The sequence below is a fragment of the Papaver somniferum genome, unplaced genomic scaffold (assembly GCF_003573695.1).
Source record: "Papaver somniferum cultivar HN1 unplaced genomic scaffold, ASM357369v1 unplaced-scaffold_19, whole genome shotgun sequence".
In the NCBI taxonomy this organism is placed as follows: Eukaryota; Viridiplantae; Streptophyta; class Magnoliopsida; order Ranunculales; family Papaveraceae; genus Papaver; species Papaver somniferum.
The window spans coordinates 2,133,148-2,157,748 of NW_020628818.1; the positions used below are offsets into that span (position 1 = coordinate 2,133,148).

Sequence of the window (24,601 nt, forward strand, 5' to 3'; positions counted from 1 at the left end):
CGAGGTATACTCGGATCGAAATACCAAATGTGTATAATCCAAGTCTATATATATAGCATACGACTTCTTGTCTCACAGAGTGGGAGATAGAGTAGATAGACTTTTGAGTGATAGATAAGTTCAAGTCTTCACATACCTTTTTGTCGAGAAGTTCCACCGGTTCCTTGAGTAGTTATTCTACTTGTATGATGAATCGCCATGAAGTCCTTGAGCTCAACTACACTTTCTATCCTAGTTCGAGACTTAGCTATAATAGACTAGAAATCAAGACTTATATTTTTGATCACTAACATTGACAAACATTCTTGAGATAGAAACGCATGCGAATACGACCGAGCAATGCTCTAACAAGTGTAAATATGCACAGTACTCACATGGAGGTAGAACCGAAACTTGTTTTGGTAGAACCGTTAAACCTATGATTGTGATTGAATGTTTGTTTGATCAATCACATGGTTCTTGAAAGTCAAATGAACTAATTCTAAACTTGTTTGGAAGTATGGCAAATCGGTTTCAAGGTTGTAAGTGTGAAAGATAACTTACAAAGTAAGGATGTCGACATACTTTGAACACGTGATGTGAATGTTTATTTCTTTAATTGTTCAAAGTTATTCCTTAATAGCTAAAGGAAGAAATCCCAGGATCGAAATATAAGTAAGTTAAGAATCTTTTAATTAAGGTATTAATTTCATTTTGTAGGGAAATATAAGAATTAGTAATGTGCATTTACTAATTAGATTTTCCGAGAGATTTCGATCATTATTTTTGGACAGAGCTTTCCAGGAATTATGAAAACCGAATTTGTGCTTTAATGAATATCTTGAGAATATTTTCGGTTTTGGAAATTCCTTGGTGTCCAAACTTCCTTGTCTATAAATACTTGAAGTTTGCCTTTCTAGCAAACTAATCCTTCGTAACAACAGACTTCCTCTTTTGTTGTTGTTACTGGTGTAGCCGCCTATTCGGAGAGGAGAGTAACCTAATTAGGCGAAATCTCTTACATCCGCTCAGTTTAAAGTCTTCTTTGGGATTGAGAAGCTCTAGCGTGTACCGTCGGTGGGAAACTAGATAATTACGGTTTATCTTTTATTTTCGATTTATTTGATTGACTAACGGTAGTTGAAATATGATTGCACCTAGTTTGTTTATGCTTGAGGATCTTCTCTTCTGATGTAAGATTCACTCAAACTAGTTCAGAGTTTCGACAGGGATCTTTAGACTGTTGTTAGTTCTAAAGACGATCTTGTGATAATCCATTGTTAACAGACTCCGTTCTGTGCGTGATTGATCACAAGAGATTCAAGTGATTGTGTGCAGGTTTTTATTGAAAATTTGAGAATATTTGAAGACAAAGTAGATATTGAAGATCTGACTTGGGTTTATAATCTTTGGTGTGCACAATACTTGATTTGGTAAAAGAGGATCCAATTAATAATCGGTTTATCCTTGTGGTAGATTGGATTGATTAGTTGAGTAAATCGACATCAACACAATTCTTTGGATTAAGAGTATTGTTGGCTTAATCTTAAACGATTACTTCGGTAATTGAACATAAGATAGACGGAAGAGCCTTTGTCCGACTCATATCACTTGGTTGAATAGAGTTGATACCAAACAGATTTGTTGTTCCTTTACTGTTTGGAATATGAATCAAAGGAATTGTTCCAAGTACGTGACTTATTTATAAGTTGGAGGCGTGGGAATACAAATGGAACTAGGTGAACTATAGGTTTAGTTTCTTGGTCTCAACTATACGATGTTAGGTGTAATTTTGTGTAGCGGATTAATCCTGAGAGTATTCAATTCTGGACAAGGTCCCGAAGTTTTTCTGCATTTGCGGTTTCCTCGTTAACAAAATATTGATGTGTAATTTACTTTATATTTCCGCATTATAATTATTTTATTTTAATTAAAGTAAACTACACAAACGTTAATTCATATTTACTTGATAAGCAATCCTATTGTGTTTGGTTAAGTACGAACCTTTGTATCAAGTAAACATACTTCGTTGTTGCATTGTCTCGATCTCGTATCCATAGACGATCACACGAAGTGTGAACCAATTAGTTGTATTGTATCGACTCAGTCCATAGACAATCACTTTCGGAGAAAGTACTTATAGGTAGGAAAAGTTTTAGCTTGTGCTATATCTGGGTACCCTCGCCTTTTCAGTATACTATTAGTTCTCTGCACATGACCATCTCCTCGTTGGTTTGTTTCATAGTAATTCAGTGCATTTGTAACTTGAACAATGTGTTGTTTATTCGTAATATGTGAAAATTGTCGGTGTAGGAGTGGGAAGGGAGGGAAAATATGAGCATGCCCACTTATGTGACAATTGTTATTCGTCAAAGTCTCCGAGTAACGTCCATTGATAAAACTAAAACCAATGACAAAAGAGATTGTGCTTCTGTTAGATAGGTTAGCGCATTAATTTGTGTATGTGATTCTTCTTTTTAGTGTTGTTTTGGCATATTGAAACTTATTATTCCCTATTGAAATATCGATATTCATGTCCTGAAGATGTAAGATTAATTCGTTTATCCTAGGTTGAAATCTAATCTTTACTTCGGATTTGTTCAGGCTATAGATCCAAGAACTTGTATAGTGTTGTTCAAAATGCTGAATCGTGCTATATTTGATGACATTAATGGATGCATTTCTACTGGGAAGTAGGTTTCATATACTCTCAACTCGTTCTTGCCGACTGTTTGTTTTTCCATCCATTCTCCTGATCTCATTTCAGATTCTTTCATCTCTCTTGATTATTCTAGATCTGATTTCGGTTCCCTGGTGACATCGATTTGATTTCTTGATCCCACATTTGCGACCTTGCTTTTTTTAGATTTTTTACTTTCTTGATTTCATGAACTTCTTGGTATTATCTTGGCTTTTCTCGCGTTTGTTCTATGCCAACATATAATTTGTAGTGAATCTGGTTCATCTAGTTGTGAGAGTATGGTGATTCATTTTTCTTCAGATCTTGTTGGTTCTGGTCCATGCAAGGACTAGTGTTTATGGTGCTTATGGGTCAGATTGGGTGTTTGCACTTGTGTACAACTGCGATTCTATGCCTATTGCAGAGCTCTATTGGATACAGTTAGTGAGTATTTCTCACTTATTGGCATGAGACATTACTGCAGATTGTTGTGTGTTGTGCATAAAAAAAGATTGTGTAGTGGAGGCTGCTGCTTGCTTTTCCTTTTGCTAGTAGTTTAAGGTGTGTGTGGCGTTTTACATCACCTGTTTGTTTTTAAACCTCAAGCTATATGGTTGTTTGTTCACAAATAAATGCAAGCTAGGGAGCAATATTGCTAGCTTCCATCAACTGTTGGTTTGTTTAGCCTGTGTATGAATAAAACTAAGTGTAGATGATGTTATTCAACTATTTGTGGTGTATGAGATCTTTTCGATGTTGGTACGTCAAGCCTGAGTATACATATTGAATTTGAAATAGTGATGGTACTTGTTGCAAGAGATGTGGTTTATATGGATTTTCAATAATCAAGTCCTGTGGTGATTATTCTTGTGCTGCTGCTACTTTTGTTCCACCTGTACATCAACTGCCTTTGCATTTTCTATTTCTGCTAAGAGCTCGGCCCTGTTGTGTAGAGTGAATGCGCATGTGTGTGAGAGACGAGAGCTCAGTCCAGTAATGTGCACTCTCAAGATGTCTTTTCTAGATACCTTGAGATTGAGGGGGACTGGGGGAGTAATAGAGTGAATGTGTATGTGTGAGAGAGCTGAGAGCTTAGTCCTGTAAGCGTATGGTTAACACGTGAATGTGTCGGCGAAAGAGTTGTGCATGTCCGAGTATAGAACTCAGATATAAATGAACCTTTTAATCAATTCAATTCATCTGTTTCACAATGTAGATATTCAACTTTCTTCACATAAATCAAGAACACTAATCTCCCCCTTTAACGAGGTCAAGACTAATCAAAAGTCAAATAGTTAAGTGACAGTAACCGTTGGATCTCCCTCCTTTAAAATCTGGAATGTTAGATAAAAGCATATTCCCTACAAGATTCCCGTCACATTTCGTGTGATTTTTTTGGTTACTCGACGGAAATACCCCTAACATAATAAATTCCTTCCTGAGTTCTCCTCCCACGGCTTCTTTCCTTTCTCATTTTTCCGGCTGCGAACTATTCACCACCAACACTCTACGAACAACCTAGCAGCAGCAACACCAGCACCGCCGCCATCTCTGTGACATAACCTATTTCTTTATCCACCAACCCCAACACCAACACCAGGAGCACTACACCACCATAACCACTACCGGCACCGTCATTGTAGTCGTCGTCGTCGTCACTGCCATAACCACATCAGTAGGGAAGATCCCTGAGTTTCCAAATTATGGGAATGTGATATTAACAGATTCAGAGATTGATGAGAATACAAATATTCACAAAATCAGATTATCAGATTTATGTTAATAGACAGGGATATACCCACCAATGGGAACAAAATCAATCAACATTGGACTATAACACAGTAATTGAAAATCAAGAAATTGAATAATGATTAGTAAAAGATGAATCTTTCAATGCAGTTTGAAACCCTAAGGAGAAATTAATATGAAGCCACTGCCCACTTTCCAAAATTAAGAGTAACTAAAAAATAATCTTTGACCCAAATCCCCAAAATCGAATTCGAATTACAAACCCCAACTATTTCAGATTCAACTCTATTATGAAAACCAGCTTTAATTGCAGTACTACCGCTGTAGGTGTAAATAATCCACACATCCAGGTGGAGCAATCCTGGGTAACGAAGCATCAACAACAGATGAAGTGTGAAGCACCAAACCATCTTACCCGACTTTGGCGCGAGAAAAGAGACACCAAGGAAACCCGTGAAGACAATACGTGTAAAGATCGGAGGTGACTGAAGAGATAGCCGTCGATTATAAGAGAAATAAATGCACTGACGAAGTAGTTGAGAAGATAAGGAGAATCTGGTCAAAGTAAGACTCGGCTAAGAACATCAAGGGCGACATCGTCTACACTCACCAAGTAATCTACATCGGATGGATGGACGTCGGGAAAAGACATCACTAGGTCGTCCCTACACCTCAGATGAGACATCACCAGCCAACCGAGAAGTACATCAAAGAAGATGTACCGCGACACACACTGTAACTTGGATGTATCATCACTTGTAGCTATAAATAGAGAGCTATGTAGAGAGCTAGAAAGGCAAGTAATCAGTGAGGGAAGAGAGAATACGAAGAGATTGTAGTGAGAAAAGAGAGCTTGCTAGTGATTCATATCCCTTGTAACCTTGAAATCGAGTAATAAGATCATCCTTTCACCCCCGTGGATGTAGGTAATCATACCGAACCACGTATATCTTGTGTTCTTGTGCATACCTTGCTTGTTTACTTCATGGCGTGTGTGTGTTTATGTCTCTTGGATATAGAAGTATGGTTTTCGGCATCTACATTCTGGCGCCGACTAAGGGGACCGTGTAACATCATTTGATACCTTGCATAAAAACCATTAAAGAGAGATCCAAAAGCTCCCAAAACATCTTTGGATGTTAGTTGACGCTAAGTTAAAGACTCTTGTGGTTATGAGTTGACAGTTGAGTCTTTTAAAACCTTATTTTTCTTCTTCAAACTCGGGTTTTCTACATTATTTTTATCTAGTCTTTGTTAAGCTTGCAGAGTCTTCACTTCGAGTCGAAAAATTCTGTCAATGGTCTGAACTATTTTGCTCTTGTTAAACAAAACTTTTGCCACCCGTCGAACAAAAATCTTCTTATCTTACGATCTTGAGTCAAAGAAACTTGTGGTTGGTTTTGTTTTGAAAATATTTTCTTTACATCAAAACTTTTGAAATAGTTAAGATCTCAGGTTTGAGTTATGGTCGATTGTGTTTCCTTCTATGACTTAGACGAGTTGGTAGAAAACTTCGAAGCTCCCAAAAAGATCATCTTTGATGCTTGGTAGAAGCTAGAACGAAACTTCATCTCACTGGTCATATCTCGTCGTAGGTTAATTAAACACAATAGTAGCAGCGGAAAAATCAAATCAAAATCATTGAGTTAGGGTTTTCCAAATCTATGGCTAGAAGGGGGATAGTGAGTACTTCGATGACAGTCTCATCCTGATCCCATAACAAGATCCTTACATCGCCGTTAGAAAGCCAAAAGGTCGAGAAACCTTGTTTTGGCAACTTGTGTAGTTGAGACACCGTCAAAGCGATTGACGGAAGTCATTATTACAAACCCTGGCCAAGAAAGAAACTTTCTGATCAAGCGTACGGATGATTAATGATTTCTGGCACAAAGAATGTTAGGACAAATAATGATTAATGCATGGTAAAAGTACCGAAAGCGACGTAGCAAAATAACATTTAAAAAGTTGTCTTCTTAGTCAAAATAACTTGGTTTGTTGAGTTCAGCATGTTGAAGTAAAAAGGAATCGTACTTGTTTGAAATTTTTCCTTTTCAGAAATTCAGAACTGATGTACTTCATCCTTAACCTATTCGAAAACAGTCCAAAGTGAGGTGTTGTTTATTTTGTTGACGTAGGTAGGGAGGGCGAGCCGAAGAGTATCAATCATACCCGAGCCGATGGCAAGTGCTTCCGGGACGGGCAGGATTCTGAGGAATCGAACGGTAGAAGGAACTAGCGTGAAGGAAGGAGTAACGGGCTCTCGACAAAACAATTGACAACATCATCATGAAGAATCCCAAGTACCGGGTGGAGGCATGGCAACTGTCAATGAGGAAGTCGACCTAGGCCGAGACGATAATCCTTCCCCGAGAAGATTAAGGATCAACCCGAGCCAAATGAGACTAGAGGACATGAGAGACGGAATGACTGCATCGGACACAGAGGGCGACGATGAAGAGAAAATGATGCGAGAGGACCATATACGAGCAAGGCAACGAGCGGAATACCGATTTGCCTTGGAACAAGAAGGCGAGAGGATTAGAGGGGTGCACCTAGAGATAGGCAATCCCACCAGAGACATCCTACCGATAGCAACCGCTTCCCCTGTAATTCCTCCTGTGGCACCACCGGTTCCACCACCCAACATGGTAGGAAACCATGCAAATGGTCATTCCAGTCACGAGAGTACCGACCCGGCATTGCTAGCAATCCTGGCCAACCACAGAAGGCAGGAAGACATAATGAGGGAATTGCAGAGAAGAAATCTGGCACTAGAGCATGAAAACTATCAACTTAGAAATCAGAGTTCTGGGTCACGAGGGTCATCGAGTTGAGGAGCTTCCAGCAACCATACCCGATCAAGGCAAACCCGAACTCCACCCCTTGTCCGAGGGCGCATACCCGACCCTAACCGTACTAGAATCGGGTACGGTCCTCCCGAGAACTCTTCAACTGTGCATAACGGGAGACCCGAGGCGGCGACTGAGGCCAAACTTAAACATCTTGAGGAGATGGTCAAGAAATTGGCTGGAGGTGGCGAGGACAATAAGCTGGCAGAAGTGATTAGCGAAGCGCAGAAAAATCCATTCACCAAGGAGCTTGAGCTAGCTCCACTCCCCTCTAAATGCACACTCCCAACTTTTCCTTCCAGGTTCGATAGCACTGGCGACGCAGGGGAGCATATCAAGATGTATAGCATGTCCCTATTGCAATGGAAGAACTATGACGTGGTTATGTGCAAGTTTTTTCTGGCAAGTCCGGAAGGCGAGGCAAAGAACTGGTTTTATACTTTGCCCGATCAGTCCATTAGCCACTATTGCGTCCTAGTGGAAACATTTCTTGAAACTTGCATAACAGCATTGCTCTCCCAAGGGTAAATAAGTTGTTCACACTGGCAAGAAGGTTCAGGGAACCCTTAATATCTCTAACGGATAGATGGAGGAAGCTGTGTACCGATATCGGAAAGGTCCATGTCGATCAACAGATCTTCGGGTTTGAAAACACATTAGGAAAATCCGACCCTATTTAGATAGCAATGTACACCGAGAAACCGCAAACGTTAAGGAAGATGAGGAAGATGCAAGAGCATTACATCGCATCAGAGGAGATACAAGAGGGGGCACGGGATAGAGGAGTACAAGAATCTAGTGCGCTGGCGGAGCCTGTCCCTCAGGGAAATCCAAAATGATTAGAGAAAAGGCTGATGGCACCACAGCAAGTCTCAGGCAAGAAGGGAAAGAAGCCTCGTAACGAACCAAGAACTTACACGCCTCTAAACGCACCATTTGAAGAAATATTCAAGGAAGTAGAAAAGCGAAGCGACATTAGATACCCCAAGACCAGGGGCATCCAATTTTACGAGACAAGAAATCATCCCGAGTTCTGTCATTACCATCAGTACCGAGGTCAATCGACTAACAATTGTCGAGAGGTAAAAGATATCTTCCAGCATATGATCCGAGATGGGTACTTGCGACACTTTGTTAAGCAACTCCGACACCTACCCAACCTGACGTACCAGTGCACAAGTGAGGATCGATCGCGAAACTCAATTTATTTGCAATACCATATCGACTCGGCAACTCAAGGGTTTGACTTAGGGACCAACATTACCTCTAGGATCCACAAGAGGGATCGAGAAGTAAAAGAGATCTTCACTGTGGAAAAAACCTTACCTATGGAACCCTGGATGATGCATCCGATCACCTTCTCAGCTAAGGATGTTCCCTCGAATAGCCAAGCACATGGAGATCCCCTAGTGATCACCTTGCTCATCGAGGAATGGGGAGTCAAAATAATACTGATGGACAGTGGGAGCTCAGTTGAGGTCCTCTTTTACGACACGTTTAAAAAATGGAGTTGTATGATGACATTTTAATCCCGCCAACTTATCGATTTTACGGCTTCAACGGTACAGTGACTATACCAAAGGTAGAAGTCACTCTCAGAGTTTCGGATGGAGAGAATACTTGGACATTCTTACCACCTTCTGTGTGGCAGATGTCGTATCGCCTTATGAGACGATCCTCGACAGACCTTGGATTGCAGGCATCAAAGGGGTGGCATCAGCATATCATCAAAGGTTAAGATTCCCATCTTATCGAGGGGTGGTGGAAGTATTAGGCAACCCCCAAGCCGCGAGACAGTGCATGTAGTTATATATCTAGCAAAATGAATAAAGACGATCAAGACATCGTCGAGAAAAGAACAAAGCCAAGGAGATAAAAGCAGGGGAAGAATTTGAAAAGGTGCTCTCACAAGCCATCACAGCTTACGAAACAGGCGAGAAATAGATCTTATAATAATCAAAGGAGGCGACATCGGTTGAAGGGAAAACTGAGCATTAGAATGAGCCAAAGCCCAATTTCTCGGCCCTAGAATCTAACCGTCAGGTTAACTTAGGGACCGAGGAAGAACCGAAGATGGTAAGAATTAGAACCCTGCTACCGGACGAACAAACAGAGCAGTTAATAGCTCTATTTGGGGAACACATAGATGTATTCGCCTGGAAAATGCATGATATGGAGGATATCGATCCAGAGGTATGCTCACATCATCTAAACATAGATCTCAAATTCAAGCCAATCCGACAAAAGATGCGAAGAATTGCACCCGAGCTACAAGCCGCAATAGAGGCCGAGTTAAAAAAGCTACAAGTGGTTGGGATCATTCGAAAGGCTCAATACCTGCAATGGATATCAAACATGGTGATAGTCCCTAAAAGGAATGGAGGATTTAGGATCTGCATTGACTTCAGCGACTTGAATAAAGCTTTCCCAAAGGACAGCTTCCCTCTCCCCAGTATCGATCAGCTAGTGGAATCCATAGTTGGATACAAGGCGATAACACTAATGGACGGTTACCCGGGATACAATCAAATCCCCTGGCTCCCGAGGATCAAGAACATACGTCTTTATTTACGCCTAGAGGGTTGTATTGTTACACTAAAATTCCATTTGGATTGAGGAACGCCGGCGCCACATATCAAAGGTTGGTGGAAGATATGTTCGAGGACAAGATACACAACACCATTGAGGTTTATATGGATGATATGTTAGTCAAAAGCAGAGTAGCATCCAACCACATCGATGATCTTCGGGGAATCTTTCAAACTATGAGTAAGTATAAGATGCGAGTAAACCCGGCCAAATGCACTTTTTGGGTTACCTCGAGTAAGAACCTGGGATACATAATTACCGATAAAGGAATTGAAGCCGACCCAAACAAGATTAAAGTTGTATTGGAGATGTTGTCCCTGGTGACCATAAAGGATGTACATCGGTTAAATGGAAACTTGGCAGCACTAGGGCGATTCATCTCACGATCTTCGGATAAATGTAAAGATTTCTTTGGGACGTTAAGAAAAGGAGAAAAATTCAAATGGAGCGAGGAGTGTGAGGAGGCATTCCAAAAAATTAAGAAACATCTCGCAAGCCTACCAGTGTTACAAAGACCCGAGCCCGACGAAGTGCTTACCTTATATCTCGGGGCAACGAGTTATGCCATAAGTGCGGTCTTAGTCAAAAATGTGGGGGCAGAAGAAAAGCCTGTGTACTTCATAAGAAAAACCCAGCGGAGAAGAACTACACCAAATTTAGAAATTGATACTAGCCTTAGTATTTGCAACACAAAAGCTTCGAACGTGTTTCCAAACTCACAGAATTCGAGTACTTGCGAAGTCTTCCATGGAATCAGTGCTTCACAATGCAGCAAGGTCGGGACGGATCTCTAAATAGAGTGCTCAAATCAAACAGTTCAATATCTTCAATGAGATGATAACGACAATAAAGGCACAGGAAGTAGCCGACTTTCTGGCAGATTTCCCTTTAGACGATGAGGACGAAGTCGAAGACATTCCAGGGATGGAAGAAGACCGAGAAGATCCATCCGACCTCCTTGAAACCTGCAGTCCGCTGCGATGGGAAGTATTCGTATACGGGTCATCCAATAAAGATGGGTCGGGATTAGGACTAGTCTTCACCACACCAAAGGGGAAGAAGATGGTTCACTCCTTTAGGCTTGAATTCAAGGCAACAAACAATGTCACCGAGTACGAGGCTGTGATACATGTTTTGCGGCTGATAGTCGAAATGGGGATCCACTACGCGAGGCTAACTAGTGACTCTCAGTTAGTTATTAGGCATATCAACGGGCAGTATGCTATACATGACCCAGTATTGTAGAAGTATTGGGAGCTCGCCCAATTTTATATCTGCCAAATACCAAACATCAAGTTCCGACACATTTGTAGAAAAGATAATCGACATTCGGACGTGTTGGCATACATCGCCTCCATGATAACAGACCCGAAAATTGAAGGCATCCGAGTCATAAGAATCCTGATGTCTGTACCTGAGCCAGTAGACATAAAAGCATATGTAGCGGTAACCACGGCCGATAATATGAAGCTGGAGATTGGAGAAAACCCATTCACCAGTACTTGGAGACGGGAGAGTTACCCAAGGGACGACCTGAGATCAACAAAATTAAAAGCAAAGCAGCGGCGTACGAACTAAAAGACGGTGTTCTGTACAGAAAGTCCTACCTAGGGCCACTGTTAAGGTGTCTAATCAAAGAAGAGGGGCACTCAATACTAAATGAGCTACATTATGGGGTCGCGAGCAATCATAGCTCGGGTCGGAGCTTGGCAACCCGAGCCAAAACCATGGGATATTTTTTTTCCCTACATGAACGAAGATGCAAAACATATGGCATTAATTTGCGATGAATGCCAAAAGTTTGGCAAAAATATACATGCACCTGCAGTAACTCTAAACTCAGTGATTAGCCCTTGTCCTTTCGCCAAGTGGGGGATCGATATTGTAGGACCCTTACATGTCAGGTCGGGACAGAGAAAATATTTGACCGTGGCTACTGACTACTTCACAAAATGGGTGGAAGCTGCACCACTGCGGCACATTCGGGATAAGGGCGTTTTTCGTTTTATTTGGGAACACATCATTTGCCGTTTTGGCGTACCAGCAGCAATCGTATCGGATAATGGAAAACAGTTACAGAGCAAGAATATTGACCTGCTATTTAACACCTACAACATCCGGAAAAGCAAGGCGACACCCCCTTTACCCCCAAAGTAACAGGAAGGCCGAGATCAGAAACAAAACCATAGCCGACAACCTAAAAAAGAAGCTGGACGGAGAATATGGCGAGTGGTGTGAGGAGCTCTACAACGTTCTATGGCTTACATGACTACTCGAAGGGAAGCAACCTGCTTATCACCCTTCATGCTAACATATGGGACATAAGCTATTCTTCCAACGAGGAAATGATACCTACAATAAGAACCGAGGCATGGAGACGGAATATCTCTGCGGATCTTATTTTAGCCAATCTCGATGACTCAGAAGAAACAAGGGAAATGGCCTAACAAAAAATGGAAAATTACCAAAGAAGATTACAACGTGAATACAACAAACGGGTTCAACGGAGAGAATTTCAACCAGGACAATTGGTATTGAAAGAGCTACCCATCTACGAGCGTGACAAGAAGGGCGGTAAACTAGTGGCACGATGGGGCGGGCCGTATACCATTGTGGAAAAGGTTGGTGAAGGGGCGTATAAGATATTGAAGCCAGACGGAACACCCGAACCACGATCATGAAACGCTAGGCGCCTGAAGTTATATCACCCATGAGAGGTGTGTAAACATGTATTATATTCTGTCATTTATTTCCTTAAAAATCCACGTGGAGCATGTAATGCGACAATTGCGTCTAATGGTCATTCATACTCAGGGCGACGGAAGTGTGCAAGTGCCGAGGTTACTTACACTCGAATGGATATTCGTACTCGGGGAGATGGCAGTGTGAAAGTTCCGAGGTGTATTACACTCGACGGGCTATTCGAACTCGGGGCAGTGGAAGTGTGCAAGTGCCGAGGTAGTCTAAGGGCCCTGGTGGTTGGAAACCAACGGCCGATTGTCGGGGCATGAGTACCCAACAGTCGAGCATACAACATTGCTCCTATCGCAAGTGGCCGAAATCACTTGCCCAAGAGAGTTAATTGATAACTCCTTGGGGATATCGAGCCAATAAAACTTAGGAATAACCGAATACCCTACCACTAGATCATAATGACGGTGATGAGATGCCTCAATAGGGATATGGCATTGGGCCCGATGACCCTCCCTGTTGAGTGTGTTCGACGGAAATGGAATTTATATTAACTAAGTAAATCATTTTTTGTGCAGAGAAACATTAACATGTCATATAGAAACAACAAAGTACGGACGACGCAACACAAATGAAAATATCTGAAAACAACTAAAACAACCGATTAGCGACGCAACACCCCTTAAAAGAAAATTGTCGGAAAAGATAATGGTGTTTAAGCGAATTACATTCCAATGCAAAGGGCACAATAGTGACACAGCACTACAAAAGATCTACCTATGCATTTGGAGGAACTGATCCTGAGCCTGCCTTCTTAGCAACAACATCGGTCCGCTTCTTCTCCATAACCGCCTTCACACCTTCTTTTACTTTAGCGACAAGCTCGGTGTTGAACTTTTCCTTCTCGGCAGCAAGATCCCGAGTCAGTTGATTTGATGCTGCCTCAGCAGTAGCCACTTGCCCAAATAGTTGGGTCTCCCTCGCCCTTAGCCGAGCAGTCTCTTCCTCCAAAGACTTTACCTTCCCTTGTTAAACTGCAGTTGAGAAGAGATAATTAGTGATAGGGGAAACAACATCATAACATCAAAATACAAACATAACACAACGCAGGCATCAACACCTTCAACGCAGGCATCATAACTGTTTCCTCAGACTTAAGCAAACTACACTCAAGGGTCGAGATCTTAGAAGTTAACTCATTATAATGTTTCTCGTTGAAATCATTGGTGGGGCAATATTTTTTGTGGTCGCTCCAGCTAGCCTTCTGCCGATCATGTGCCAACTGTAGACCCGATAACTGATCCTGAACCCACTCCAAATTTTGGGATACCTGATCAAACTGTCGAAGTTTCTCCCTTAATTCATGGTTAGACCTTTCCGCAGTGTCTTTATCTTTCAATATCCGTTTATGATCGACATGCAAGTCCTTAATATGAAGTCTCATCCTACCACACTAACTTTCCAAGCTGTCAGCCAACAACGTCTTCTCGGCAGCAATCCCTTCGGCCCGAGACAAGTTCACCCGAATATTGTCCATCTCGCCAGGCACATACTCAAATCTCTGATATTGAAGTAGCTCATCTCGAAGTTGCTCGAGCTAGGCCGCTTGTCGATCTATCTTGTCGTCCTTATTCACAATTCTTTGGTGGAGATTATCAACATGGCTCAGTTCAATGTCCAATTTTCTCTTCAACAAACGATATTCATAAGCCTCGTCGGCCTCTATACTAGACATCTCGGCTAACAAGATAATACTAAATTCAGGATATTGGCACTATGGAATCAATCATAGCGACTACGGTTTTGGATAAATACCTTGGGTCTCGGCTAGCTTCTTCTCTAGCCCTCGAGCTATCGATGCAATTCAAGACGAAGGTTCTCTATTTCTGCTAATTCCTTCCGCCTTATCGCTGCATCTAGCAACTGCCTATTGACAGCCTGAGAACATCGCACTTCATAGCATAAGGAACTAACCACATTACAACAATATGATTAATAAAGTTTACTCATAACACAAGAACGTTCACTCAGCATTTTATCGAAAGTGCCCTTCAGACCAACAGAATACAAGGATACAGCCTGGATCATCTCCTCGTCGGTTAGGGTTCAAAATCGGGAGAAGTAAGATCCCCTAGAGAATTGCACACCGTGCCCGAGAAAGTGAAGAAAGTAGTCTGACCCGAACTCTGGGCAGGAACAACAGGAGGCACGGTTTCCAACAACTCGCCCCCAAGAGCAACGTTTTCCAAACCCTCAGCAACAACATTATTTCCATCACCAGCAGACTTGTCTATCTGCTTCGGCTTTTCCTCGCCCGCACCACCGGCCCCGTCCTCCTCGTCAAAAAGATTGGCATCATCATCATCCTCACCATCCGAAAACAGAATCACAACACCATCGACAAGGACGATACCTTTATCAGCAGACTGATGGGGCATAACTGTCCCTGGGGCAGACTCACCGACCTTCAGTTCTTTACCCTTCCCACTAGGCTTACCACCTACAACGGTAGAAGAAACATCAGAAGATTTTTGAGGGGACATCTTCAGAAAATGAGAGAAGGGAAGCCGATCATCGGGATCCTCACCACCGGCCGCAGAAACACTCTCCACATTTCCCTTCTCAGCTTTTGATCTCTGCACATGATTCTTCGTTAGATCCATGTAAGGAAAAAAATAGGGGCAAGTACATATACTGTGGGTAGAGAAGTATATTTGTTACCTTCCCTGCCTCTTCCGTGACTCCTGTGCCAGGACCTCTATCCCTCTTCTTAGAAACCGAAGCCTTAAATTGGCTACTTTGAGACTGAGGCTGCAAAACAGGAAAAGATCAAACACATGACTAGGGCTGAACATGGTTTTGGTTTTCCGACGGAACCGGACCGAACCAGACCAATAAGTAAGAAACTGAACCAAACCATTTACTAATGGATTGGTTATGGCCGATATTACTGGGTTTTTTTTGGTTTGACCTAAAAACCGAACCAAAAACCAATGGAAAACCGATAAGTATAGGCCATTGAAAAAAATCAGATAGATTTAATCTAAACGTCCATCTCACACTTTGATGCAGGACTTGGAGTTTATGTATTTTGAATCTGTAATGTTTATGTTTTGAACTATGCTTATAAACTTCAGTTATGAACTACGCTTGTATGTTACTTACATTCTGCAGGTAGGTTAAAAACATTCAGCTGTGTTACTTTTTTTTAAAAATATTTGAAATGTCAGTTTCAGAAAACTGACATACAGTCGGTTTTCTATTGATTCAATGGAACAAACCGAAACCGACTAAAACCATTTAGAAACCGAACCAACGGTTAATGGATTGGTTTGGTTTAGATTTTTAGAAACCGATAGTATTGGTTTCGGTTTTGGTTTGGCTAGAAACTGAACCAAAATCGACCATGAACACCCCTAAACATGACTCATTTGGATACCCGGGCCGACAAAGTCAAACAGACAAAGTAACTTACATGATCAATGTTAACCACCCAAAATGGATAGGGCTCGGATGGAGGATGAAATCGGCCACTCAAAAGAGGACCATAAATATCAAGAGGGACCCGATCCCAAGCAACATCACTAGTGTGGAGGGCATGTTTGTTATAAGTACCTCTCTTCGGATCCTCATCCAACAACAACTTCTTAATACCCTCGGGGAGAGATTTATGGCGATGAGGACTAGCAGCAAAACCGGCGAGATCACCATTAGTGGAAGTTCCATTTCGATAGTTGGCAACAAAACTGGCAGGGGTATAGTCGCCTGCCTCAGAAGGATCATGGGTTGACCACTCAGTAGCAGAGCATTCGCCTCGTCCTCGCCTCTCCACTCGGCCATGATACGGAAAGTGTTATCATTCCATTTGGCTAAAGCACGAGATGGTCGGATCTTGGAAAGAACTTCATACATGAAGGGTCGGCTAGGATCATACAAAGAAAAGCGCAGTCCGAGTTCTAACCGACCCTTGGTGATGACGGTCGCCTCGGATGAGTGTGGGAAATTCATGACATCACTCTTTTTCAAAACACCTCTTTGGCCCGATAAGAGCTTGATGTCATAACCATGGAGATCAAAATCATCTTTTAACTTCTTGATGAACTGTTCATCATACAAGTCTTTGGAAACCCTTTTGACATTCCTACAGGAAAACGAAGGAGAACCGTCAGAAAGGATAGAGTTAAGAGCGCGATAATCATGGTGCGAAGGGATGTCAACAATAAAAAAAGAATCAACAGAAACACCATGATCATCAGAGAAGGTATAACTGACACACCTCTTCTCTGTCATGGAGGGAGTCGAAGAAGCCATGGAAGAACTGTTGGGAAGAAATCTCAAACCAAAGAAGATAACAAGCGGCAAAAATCGCAACAGCAGCAGGGGGAAAGCAATGGAAGGATCAAAGGATAGTTGAAGCTCTCAAAGATTCGGAAGACGAAGGAATATCATAGCAGCAGTGGGAAGAAGGAACTAAGGAAAGAGAATGCAAGTTTTGGAAAAAGTAAAAGTGAAAAACCAAGGGCTTATGGTTTGAATCTATATCCCCGACGATTGTAACCGGCGAAGAAGGTAGACAGGTCATAAAGACGAGTGTAATGGGGAACAGCATGGCGTGAAACACGGCATGGCAGCGGACGTGGAAGGCGAAGAGGTTTCTTTCCCTCATGTCGATCACACGAGTGAAAGAAGGGGCATAAATGTAGTTGTAAATAATCCACACATCTAGGTGGAGCAATCCTGGGTAACGAAGCATCAACAGCAGATGAAGTGTGAAGCACCAAATCATCTTACCCGGCCTTGGAGCGAGAAAAGAGACACCAGGGAAACCCATGAAGACAATACGTGTAAAGATCGGAGGTGACTGAAGAGATATCCATCGAGTACAAGAGTAATAAATGCACTGACGAAGTAGTTGAGAAGATAAGGAGAATCTGGTCAAAGTAAGACTCGGCTAAAAACATCAAGGGTGACATCGTCTACACTCACCAAGTAATCTACATCGGATGGATGGACGTCGGGAAATACATCACTAGGTTCGTCCCTACACCTCAGATGAGACATCACCAGCCACCCGAGAAGGACATCAAGGAAGATGTACCGCGACACATACTGTAACTTGGATGTATCATCACTTTTAGCTATAAATAGAGAGCTATGTAGAGAGCTAGAAAGGCAAGTAATCAGTGAGGGAAGAGAGAATACCAAGAGCTTGTAGTGAGAAAAGAGAGCTTGCTAGTGATTCATATCCCTTGTAACCTTGAAATCGAGTAATAAGATCATCCTTTCACCCCGTGGACGTATAACTAACCACGTATATCTTATGTTCTTGTGCATCCCTTCTTGTTTACTTCATGGCGTGTGTGTGTTTATGTCTCTTAGATGTAGAAATAGGGTTTTCCACGTCTACAACGGCAAAGCTAAAACCGCTATTAGTAAAGGAGGAGGAGAGACTTAAGAGGAAGATGGGAGTAGAAAATAAAACAAATTAAACAACTCGGCACTAAATTTATTTATTAATGGATATTTTACTCTCGAAGGTACAAAAGAAGTCTGAAACGCATGTAAGCCATGTGTTCACTTAAGTCTAAGTGTTATCCGCTCAATGGACCTGTATAGAAGAATAGTATGGCTCACATATGGAATGGGTTCATTACTTGGTGTGCTAATAACCGAGTTTTTGGGTGTATGTTCGTGTCAAATTATTATGTAGTCACGTGTATAAATATGCATGCGTCCTAAAAAAATTTGAGAGTACGCACAGCACTAGCACCACTTCGGCCACCATAAATATATCGTCGCGAAAATTATAGCTTTTGAACGGGGCCGATTATCATCATCAATAAGATCAGCATTTTAAGTAAAATATTTTTATGTTTGTTAGGCTAAAAAATTCTTTGTGACATTTTATACGAACAAATACCAAAAATACATATCAGAGGAGTCTGTGACAAAATAGAGTAGTCAGATGGTGTCGTTATAAAATAGCAGAATGAACAAGTTTTTAAGAAAGATAAACACTACTCAAATTTGTATTAAAAATGAAAAATACAAAAGATAATTTTGTCTGCCGACGTGCAACGCACGTGCACTCTACTTGTCATATTTAGGTCACCTGAATTCAATTTCTCTTCCATCGCATCACAGGCACACCAGATTCAATCCAAATGAGAAGAAGAAGAAAATTGAGGATGAACGAAGAGGAAGGAAGGAAGAAAATGTGGGCAGGGAAGTTGGGTATGGGTTTAGTTTACGGGTATGGATTATTGGCTTTACTCACAGTCTCAAATCCGGTTTGGTTAAGTTAACAATTTAAGGGACTATAATGTCATTTCATGCCGATTCTCTACCAACCAACTCCACTGATTTGACTCTGTCCTTCAGTGTAGCAAAACTCAAACCTTGTCCTTCTTTAAGGAAAACTAGAATGAGGATTGCTCAAGAAGGTTGACTCGCGAAACTAATGCCTGATGGATACAGTGTGTTAAAGTTAGCTTTCTAATGCCTAATGGCAAGCAGCTCGTCTAGCTCAGTTGGTAGAGCGCAAGGCTCTTAACCTTGTGGTCGTGGGTTCCGAGCCCCACGGTGGGCGAAATGCACTTTTTTTTTTTTTTTGCGGGATGCCTTAGTTTCTACTGCATTTTTTTCTTTACAGTTAACTTAAAAAGACTAGTTGAACCCAAGGGGTGTAGGCTCTCCCCCAAGGCGAGGATTAAACGCAAAGCGCTTTGTCACATTTGTCAAATGCCTTTGGCTAAAGTCGAAATTGTCATGCATACATCCTTTAGGAAATGGTGCTGTCGGCACTTGCATTTACTTGGGCTTCGCCACTGGATAACATCCACATTATCTTTCTTTCAGAAGGCTATCCATTTTGAAAAGAAACTAGAAGTGATCTATGCCATAATACATGTGCCAAAATCTGTTCCAGTATAATCTTTTACACTTTTAGTACAGTACACATTGTCACCAGTCATGCATAGTAAGTACAAGTTTGAAACCATTAAGCTGGCCCCTGCAAGAAGCGATACTTTAAATTGCCACACAAATTCCAGAGGTTTACATATCCACTACAAAATAGCAGCTGCCAAACAAAGCCGCTAAAGAAAATAGTTTAGCAAGGCATGCACCAACATACTTTTAGCACGTCACTTTAGACAGTGGAATTCATACATCTAATTTTCAACATTTCTAATTTCTCATTACTTAGGAACATTCAACCGAGTCAAATGTCATCAGATCAGAAAAAGAAAAGAAAAAGAGGAAAGGTTAGGATGATGCTTCCGCCGTACGACAAACACCCACATCTCCAAGTGAAGCTGCAAAATAAATTGGTTTCAGTAGGGGGTGTTCGATGCATCTTAGCTGTTGATGCTGATTTGAAGCAGATGACAGGATTGTCTTGTGCCCAGCTATTAATGAACAGATTTTACATTCAGCCTTAAACATAAACAAGCAAACAAATAATTATAGTATCCACCACCCCCATTATATATAACTAGTAAAGCTCTCAAGAGTTTATCATTTTCCAGAGGCTGTTACATATCTCTATCGACGATGATGAATCTGTTGTTTCGAATTCAAACATTTCCACAGTCCTTTTTTCTCTTTCCACGATATCTGTACTTCAATTAAGGAAAAAACAAGAGTAGCAACTCAACTTAACCTTCAACCATGATCAATGGAAAAAGAATAAAGCCAATGGCCTCATCAATCATACAACAATGGATATATTTTATAAGACATCTCTAGGAAAAGGATACGGCCAGAAATTTTTGTTCCAATATCCATATTAGGAATGATGTTAGTCACAGATGCATACATTGACAGCTTCCTCCTGCAGTAAAGCAAACTTCTGTCAGCGTTCCACATTCAAAAGCATGGAAGGATAACTTCAGCCTATCCCCTTGTTTTCATTTCGACCCAATTTTAAAATGTATCACAAGAACCATAAGGAGACATTGATTAACTCTGTAACCAGATTAATGTAACTGTTACAAATTGCAGGAGACGAAGAAAATGCTCATTATCACTAGCTGATAATTGAGTCTAATGAATATTGTTTACTACATATTTGGCCAACCTAGTGTTCGTGTCGCCAAAAGAGAAATTGCTCGTTATCATTAGCTAGATAATTCAGGTTCACAAGTAGTTGATTAAACATAACTGGTGTTCGTGCAGAATGAATCATTGAAGTGGCAAAATAGATAATGAAGACTTACTGGTGCAGGACAATAAAATCATCAGAATACTTACTGTTCTCTAAATTCATCCTTATCAGCTTTCTTCAAGTTCTGCTCTCGTTCTACAATTGAAACCCTCTGTTGCTCCAGATCATTGATCTTGTCACTGACAACTGTGTAAATCGAAAACAAAAGAATATCAGTAACCATAACCACTAAAGTTTCTAGCCATAACTCATCAGGAACACCTCAAAAATCAATGGAACACTCATCTAAGCTTCTCGTGAAGTGAACTTTCTCTATTAAGTTCCTCCTTGTATTCTTTTTGGAGAGAATCCAACTCGGCATCACTAACAACTTCACTTTTCGCATCATTTATCCTTTGCTGGCATTCATCTATCTTCTTCTGATAGACTGCATAAGAAAAAAGGTTGTCAAGTGGCTACAAAATATAAAAGTAATGTTGTAACAATAATTTATCAGTCGACTATTATTATGGTCGTTCACAAAAAAAGGGAGAATCCGAAACTCAGATACAGTAAACAAGAAAAGATTCCGAAATGAGGTTTCTTCACATGAGATGTTTTAGATACTATATCCAGTTGAACTACTTGAGTTACGAGAAATGCTATGAATCCATGTGGAAGAAATCTTTTTACAGAGACTCGCGAAAGGGCATAGAAATTATAGGAGGAAAACTGAACAAACCTTCTAAAGAATTCTGAACCTCGGAAAAATCCCCGTCACAAGATGATCGAAGCAATTTGACACTGTCAGTACATTGCATCAAATTATTAATATCCTTTTTGTTCTGAAGAACTTTAACAAGATCATCACAATATGACATGAGGCTGGAGACACCAATTTTTGTAGCAGTCTCGCCCATTGTATTTACCAGATTCACTTCCTCTCTAAATATCTGAAAGAAGAAAACACTTATCATCAAGGATAAAAAAATGTAAGACATAAACTTTGTGCATGACCTAGATCATTTTCTCCGAACCCTTACTAACTAATAGAATACAGATATTTATACTCCATCCGTTTCAAAATAGGCTGGTTTCATGTGTAATTTGTGCATGAAACCAGCCTATATTTTTGAAACGGAGGTAGTAAGATTTTTGGGGATAACTGTGGAAAATCCTAAAACAAATGAAAACAGCCAACTCCAAATTAAGATCACCAATAAACTCATAAACATATGAAACAGCCAAGCTGCCCGTAACTACATAAAAAATCAAAGAACAAAAAGCAAAAGAAAACCAGAACAAAACATTTTAGTCACGTCAACGAAAGCCAGACTTAACAAATACATAAGGTTTTACGGAAGAGTTCTTGTTCCATCTGCTTTAAACACTATACCAGTGAGCAGATGAGCTGTTACCAAATCCCCAAAAGAATAACTACCAAAATTGATAGCGCTCGTATATTTTCCGTAAGGTTCAAACAGCGCCACCAAGGAGTGTATCAAAAACTACAGAGCCTTCACCAAGCTTTCTTAACGAAACTAGCATAGCGACTAATTCAGCCTAACAACCACTTGTGGTAAATTTAAATGTGCTAAGTACTCTCCACAGATGAAACTTGGTATGACAAACTGGTACCTAATCTTTACTCCATACACACCCCCAATTTCTTCTTTCAATGTCCTCTACCCACCTTGGCTTTAACAACGGTAAACAAGGTTCGAGATTTCAGAGTTTATTCTAAATTTCTAATACAAAGTATAAGTAAATTAATTTGACCTTTCACTAAGGTTGGTGTTTAACAATCATATCCTAATACCTTTCTAGGAAGCAGAACGCTTTCTCCAAAATCTGAAGTTTACTTTAAAAAAGACAGATCAGAGTTGAACAGCTTCTGAGAAGACACTGGGACATTATCCTGAAGTTGGAAAAGGAAACACAAAAAAAAACCATCTGCCACTCTGAATCAGATAGTTTTAACATATTCTAACTACCAAATGGAAAATTAATAAGATTCTCCGCTTCTCTACCGAAAACTGAACAAAACAAAACCTAGGTTAAAAGTTTACCTGATTTGGAGGTTTAACAGCATTTAGTGATTCCTTAATTTGATTACAGTGAATAAGGAATTATCGAAATTCCACCAGTATTGTTTTTAGGGTTGTTATTCTGTTAACCGTTCTCAAGACAAGTGAAGAAGGAAAATATGTTGCAACTCTGACTAGTACTAGTATTCTAGTATTAGTATTAGCTACTTTTGATTTCTTACTCTTTACACTCAGTTATACACTTCCGAATTATAATTGATTTGGCTTTTTACCTCAATTAAAGACCAGAATTAACCATCTCAAAAACATGAACACCATATTATCAGAGTCTGACTACTTGTAAGATAATGTAGCAGTGTTATTTCTAATATTTTTCGGCTGATAAGACGCATAGCAAACAAGTTTTAACGGCTCAAATAACCAAGTAGGTTCCATAATGCGTAACATACAATCAGATCAGGTGTAACAATTACTTCATAGATTGATAAATGACAATCATCATCCTCATGATTTAAGCAGCAATGTTCAAAAAAGTACCCCCTTTATCTCTCTAATAATAATAACGTCCCTGAAACTAGAATCATGGGCCAGTAGTACATGGTTGGCATCCAGTAGTCAATTACTAGGTACAACACAAGCAAGACAAATGCTTCTCTCGCAACATATACAGGGTAACTCTAGTACTAGTTTTAGGGTTTATGTAGTCGAGAATGTTACCTGAAAATGAAAAACTATAGCTTTACTCCACTTGAAGAAAGTAGTTATTCAAAACCACCGAAAAACGAATCTGAAATACATGTATAGAGAAACCCTTTATCAAATTTTGAGAAATTAAAGTAAGAGATAAGTAAATGAGTAGGATAAGAAAGATTGCAGAAATTTCAAACCTGGGAATTTGATACTTGAGAATACCCCCTCTTTAAAATTTGCAGGTACACACTCAATGTATATTCGGAAAACCCATAGACTAAACTTCGGCAGTGAAATGAATGAAAACACCTGAAATCCCTGGTGAGGAAGAAAAAACCCAATCTACTGTTTTTTTGAATAAACCTAAACTTGTTGGAAATCACTTTCATTATTCTCACTTTTCATACTAGTGGGAACTGGGTTTCTTCATCTTTTTGATTAAGGTATATTTGGAGACGTGAACCACGTTAACAGCAGCGTCAATATGTCCGAGTGGTTAAGGAGACAGGCTCGAAATCTGTTGGGCTTTGCCTGCGCAGGTTCGAATCCTGCTGTTGACGAGCATTTTTAATGTTTTTTCTGTGTGGTGCTTCCAAATCAACGATTTTTGGGGACCATGGTCTTAGTAGCAGGGCTGAATTGGGGGCCTGGAAAAATAATTGGGGACCCTAACTACAAGACAAAACAGGTCATGAAATAGTAATCGAGAGTTATCCCTTATCGCACTTCTTTTAAAATGGCTAAACGACCCCAAATTATTAGTGTTAATTGAGTGTTAATTAATTAGTTTAGTTAGATTAAAATCAGATTTAAGGATAAAATTTTGATAAAAGAAAAATTTGTGTTGTGGAGAGGAAGAAATTGAGTTTTGGGAGGGAAATTTAGGGTTATTTGAAATGAGTGATTCCAGTGGAGGAATCCTATTGCTCAAAATGAAGGAACCAATCCTCAAAATGAATAACCCGAAGCTCAAAACAATCAGGTAAACTTCCTATACTCTTCAAATTGTATGAATGATGCTCCAAGTGGTCGATTCATGTACACTATGCAACTACTCAGAGTGAGGGTCGTTAAGTTGAGAGGCTAATAAACGAACGACTCTAAGAAGTCGTCAATTACTTGACACAACCTTTGACGACTCAAACCTGCAACTTTTGCAGGTTATGAAAAATCGTCAACC

General features: G+C 40.5%; 1 protein-coding gene and 1 non-coding gene across 2 annotated transcripts; one reads left to right on the forward strand and one right to left on the reverse strand.

The window, feature by feature from the left end:
• Positions 1–19,527: 19,527 nt before the first annotated feature.
• On the reverse strand, positions 19,528–23,797 carry LOC113338360 (kinetochore protein SPC24 homolog). Its single transcript, XM_026583796.1, has 7 exons — positions 23,619–23,797; positions 23,449–23,518; positions 21,426–21,636; positions 20,990–21,131; positions 20,791–20,892; positions 20,298–20,371; positions 19,528–20,154 (listed from the first exon to the last, which is right to left on the reverse strand). The coding sequence occupies exons 3-7, from the start codon at positions 21,601–21,603 to the stop codon at positions 20,045–20,047; spliced, it is 606 nt and encodes a 201-aa protein (XP_026439581.1). The 5' UTR covers positions 21,604–21,636; positions 23,449–23,518; positions 23,619–23,797; the 3' UTR covers positions 19,528–20,044.
• A 102-nt stretch (positions 23,798–23,899) lies between these two features.
• On the forward strand, positions 23,900–23,981 carry TRNAS-CGA. The gene has a single exon. It is a non-coding gene; the product is annotated as a tRNA-Ser (tRNA).
• The last annotated feature ends 620 nt before the right edge of the window (positions 23,982–24,601 follow it).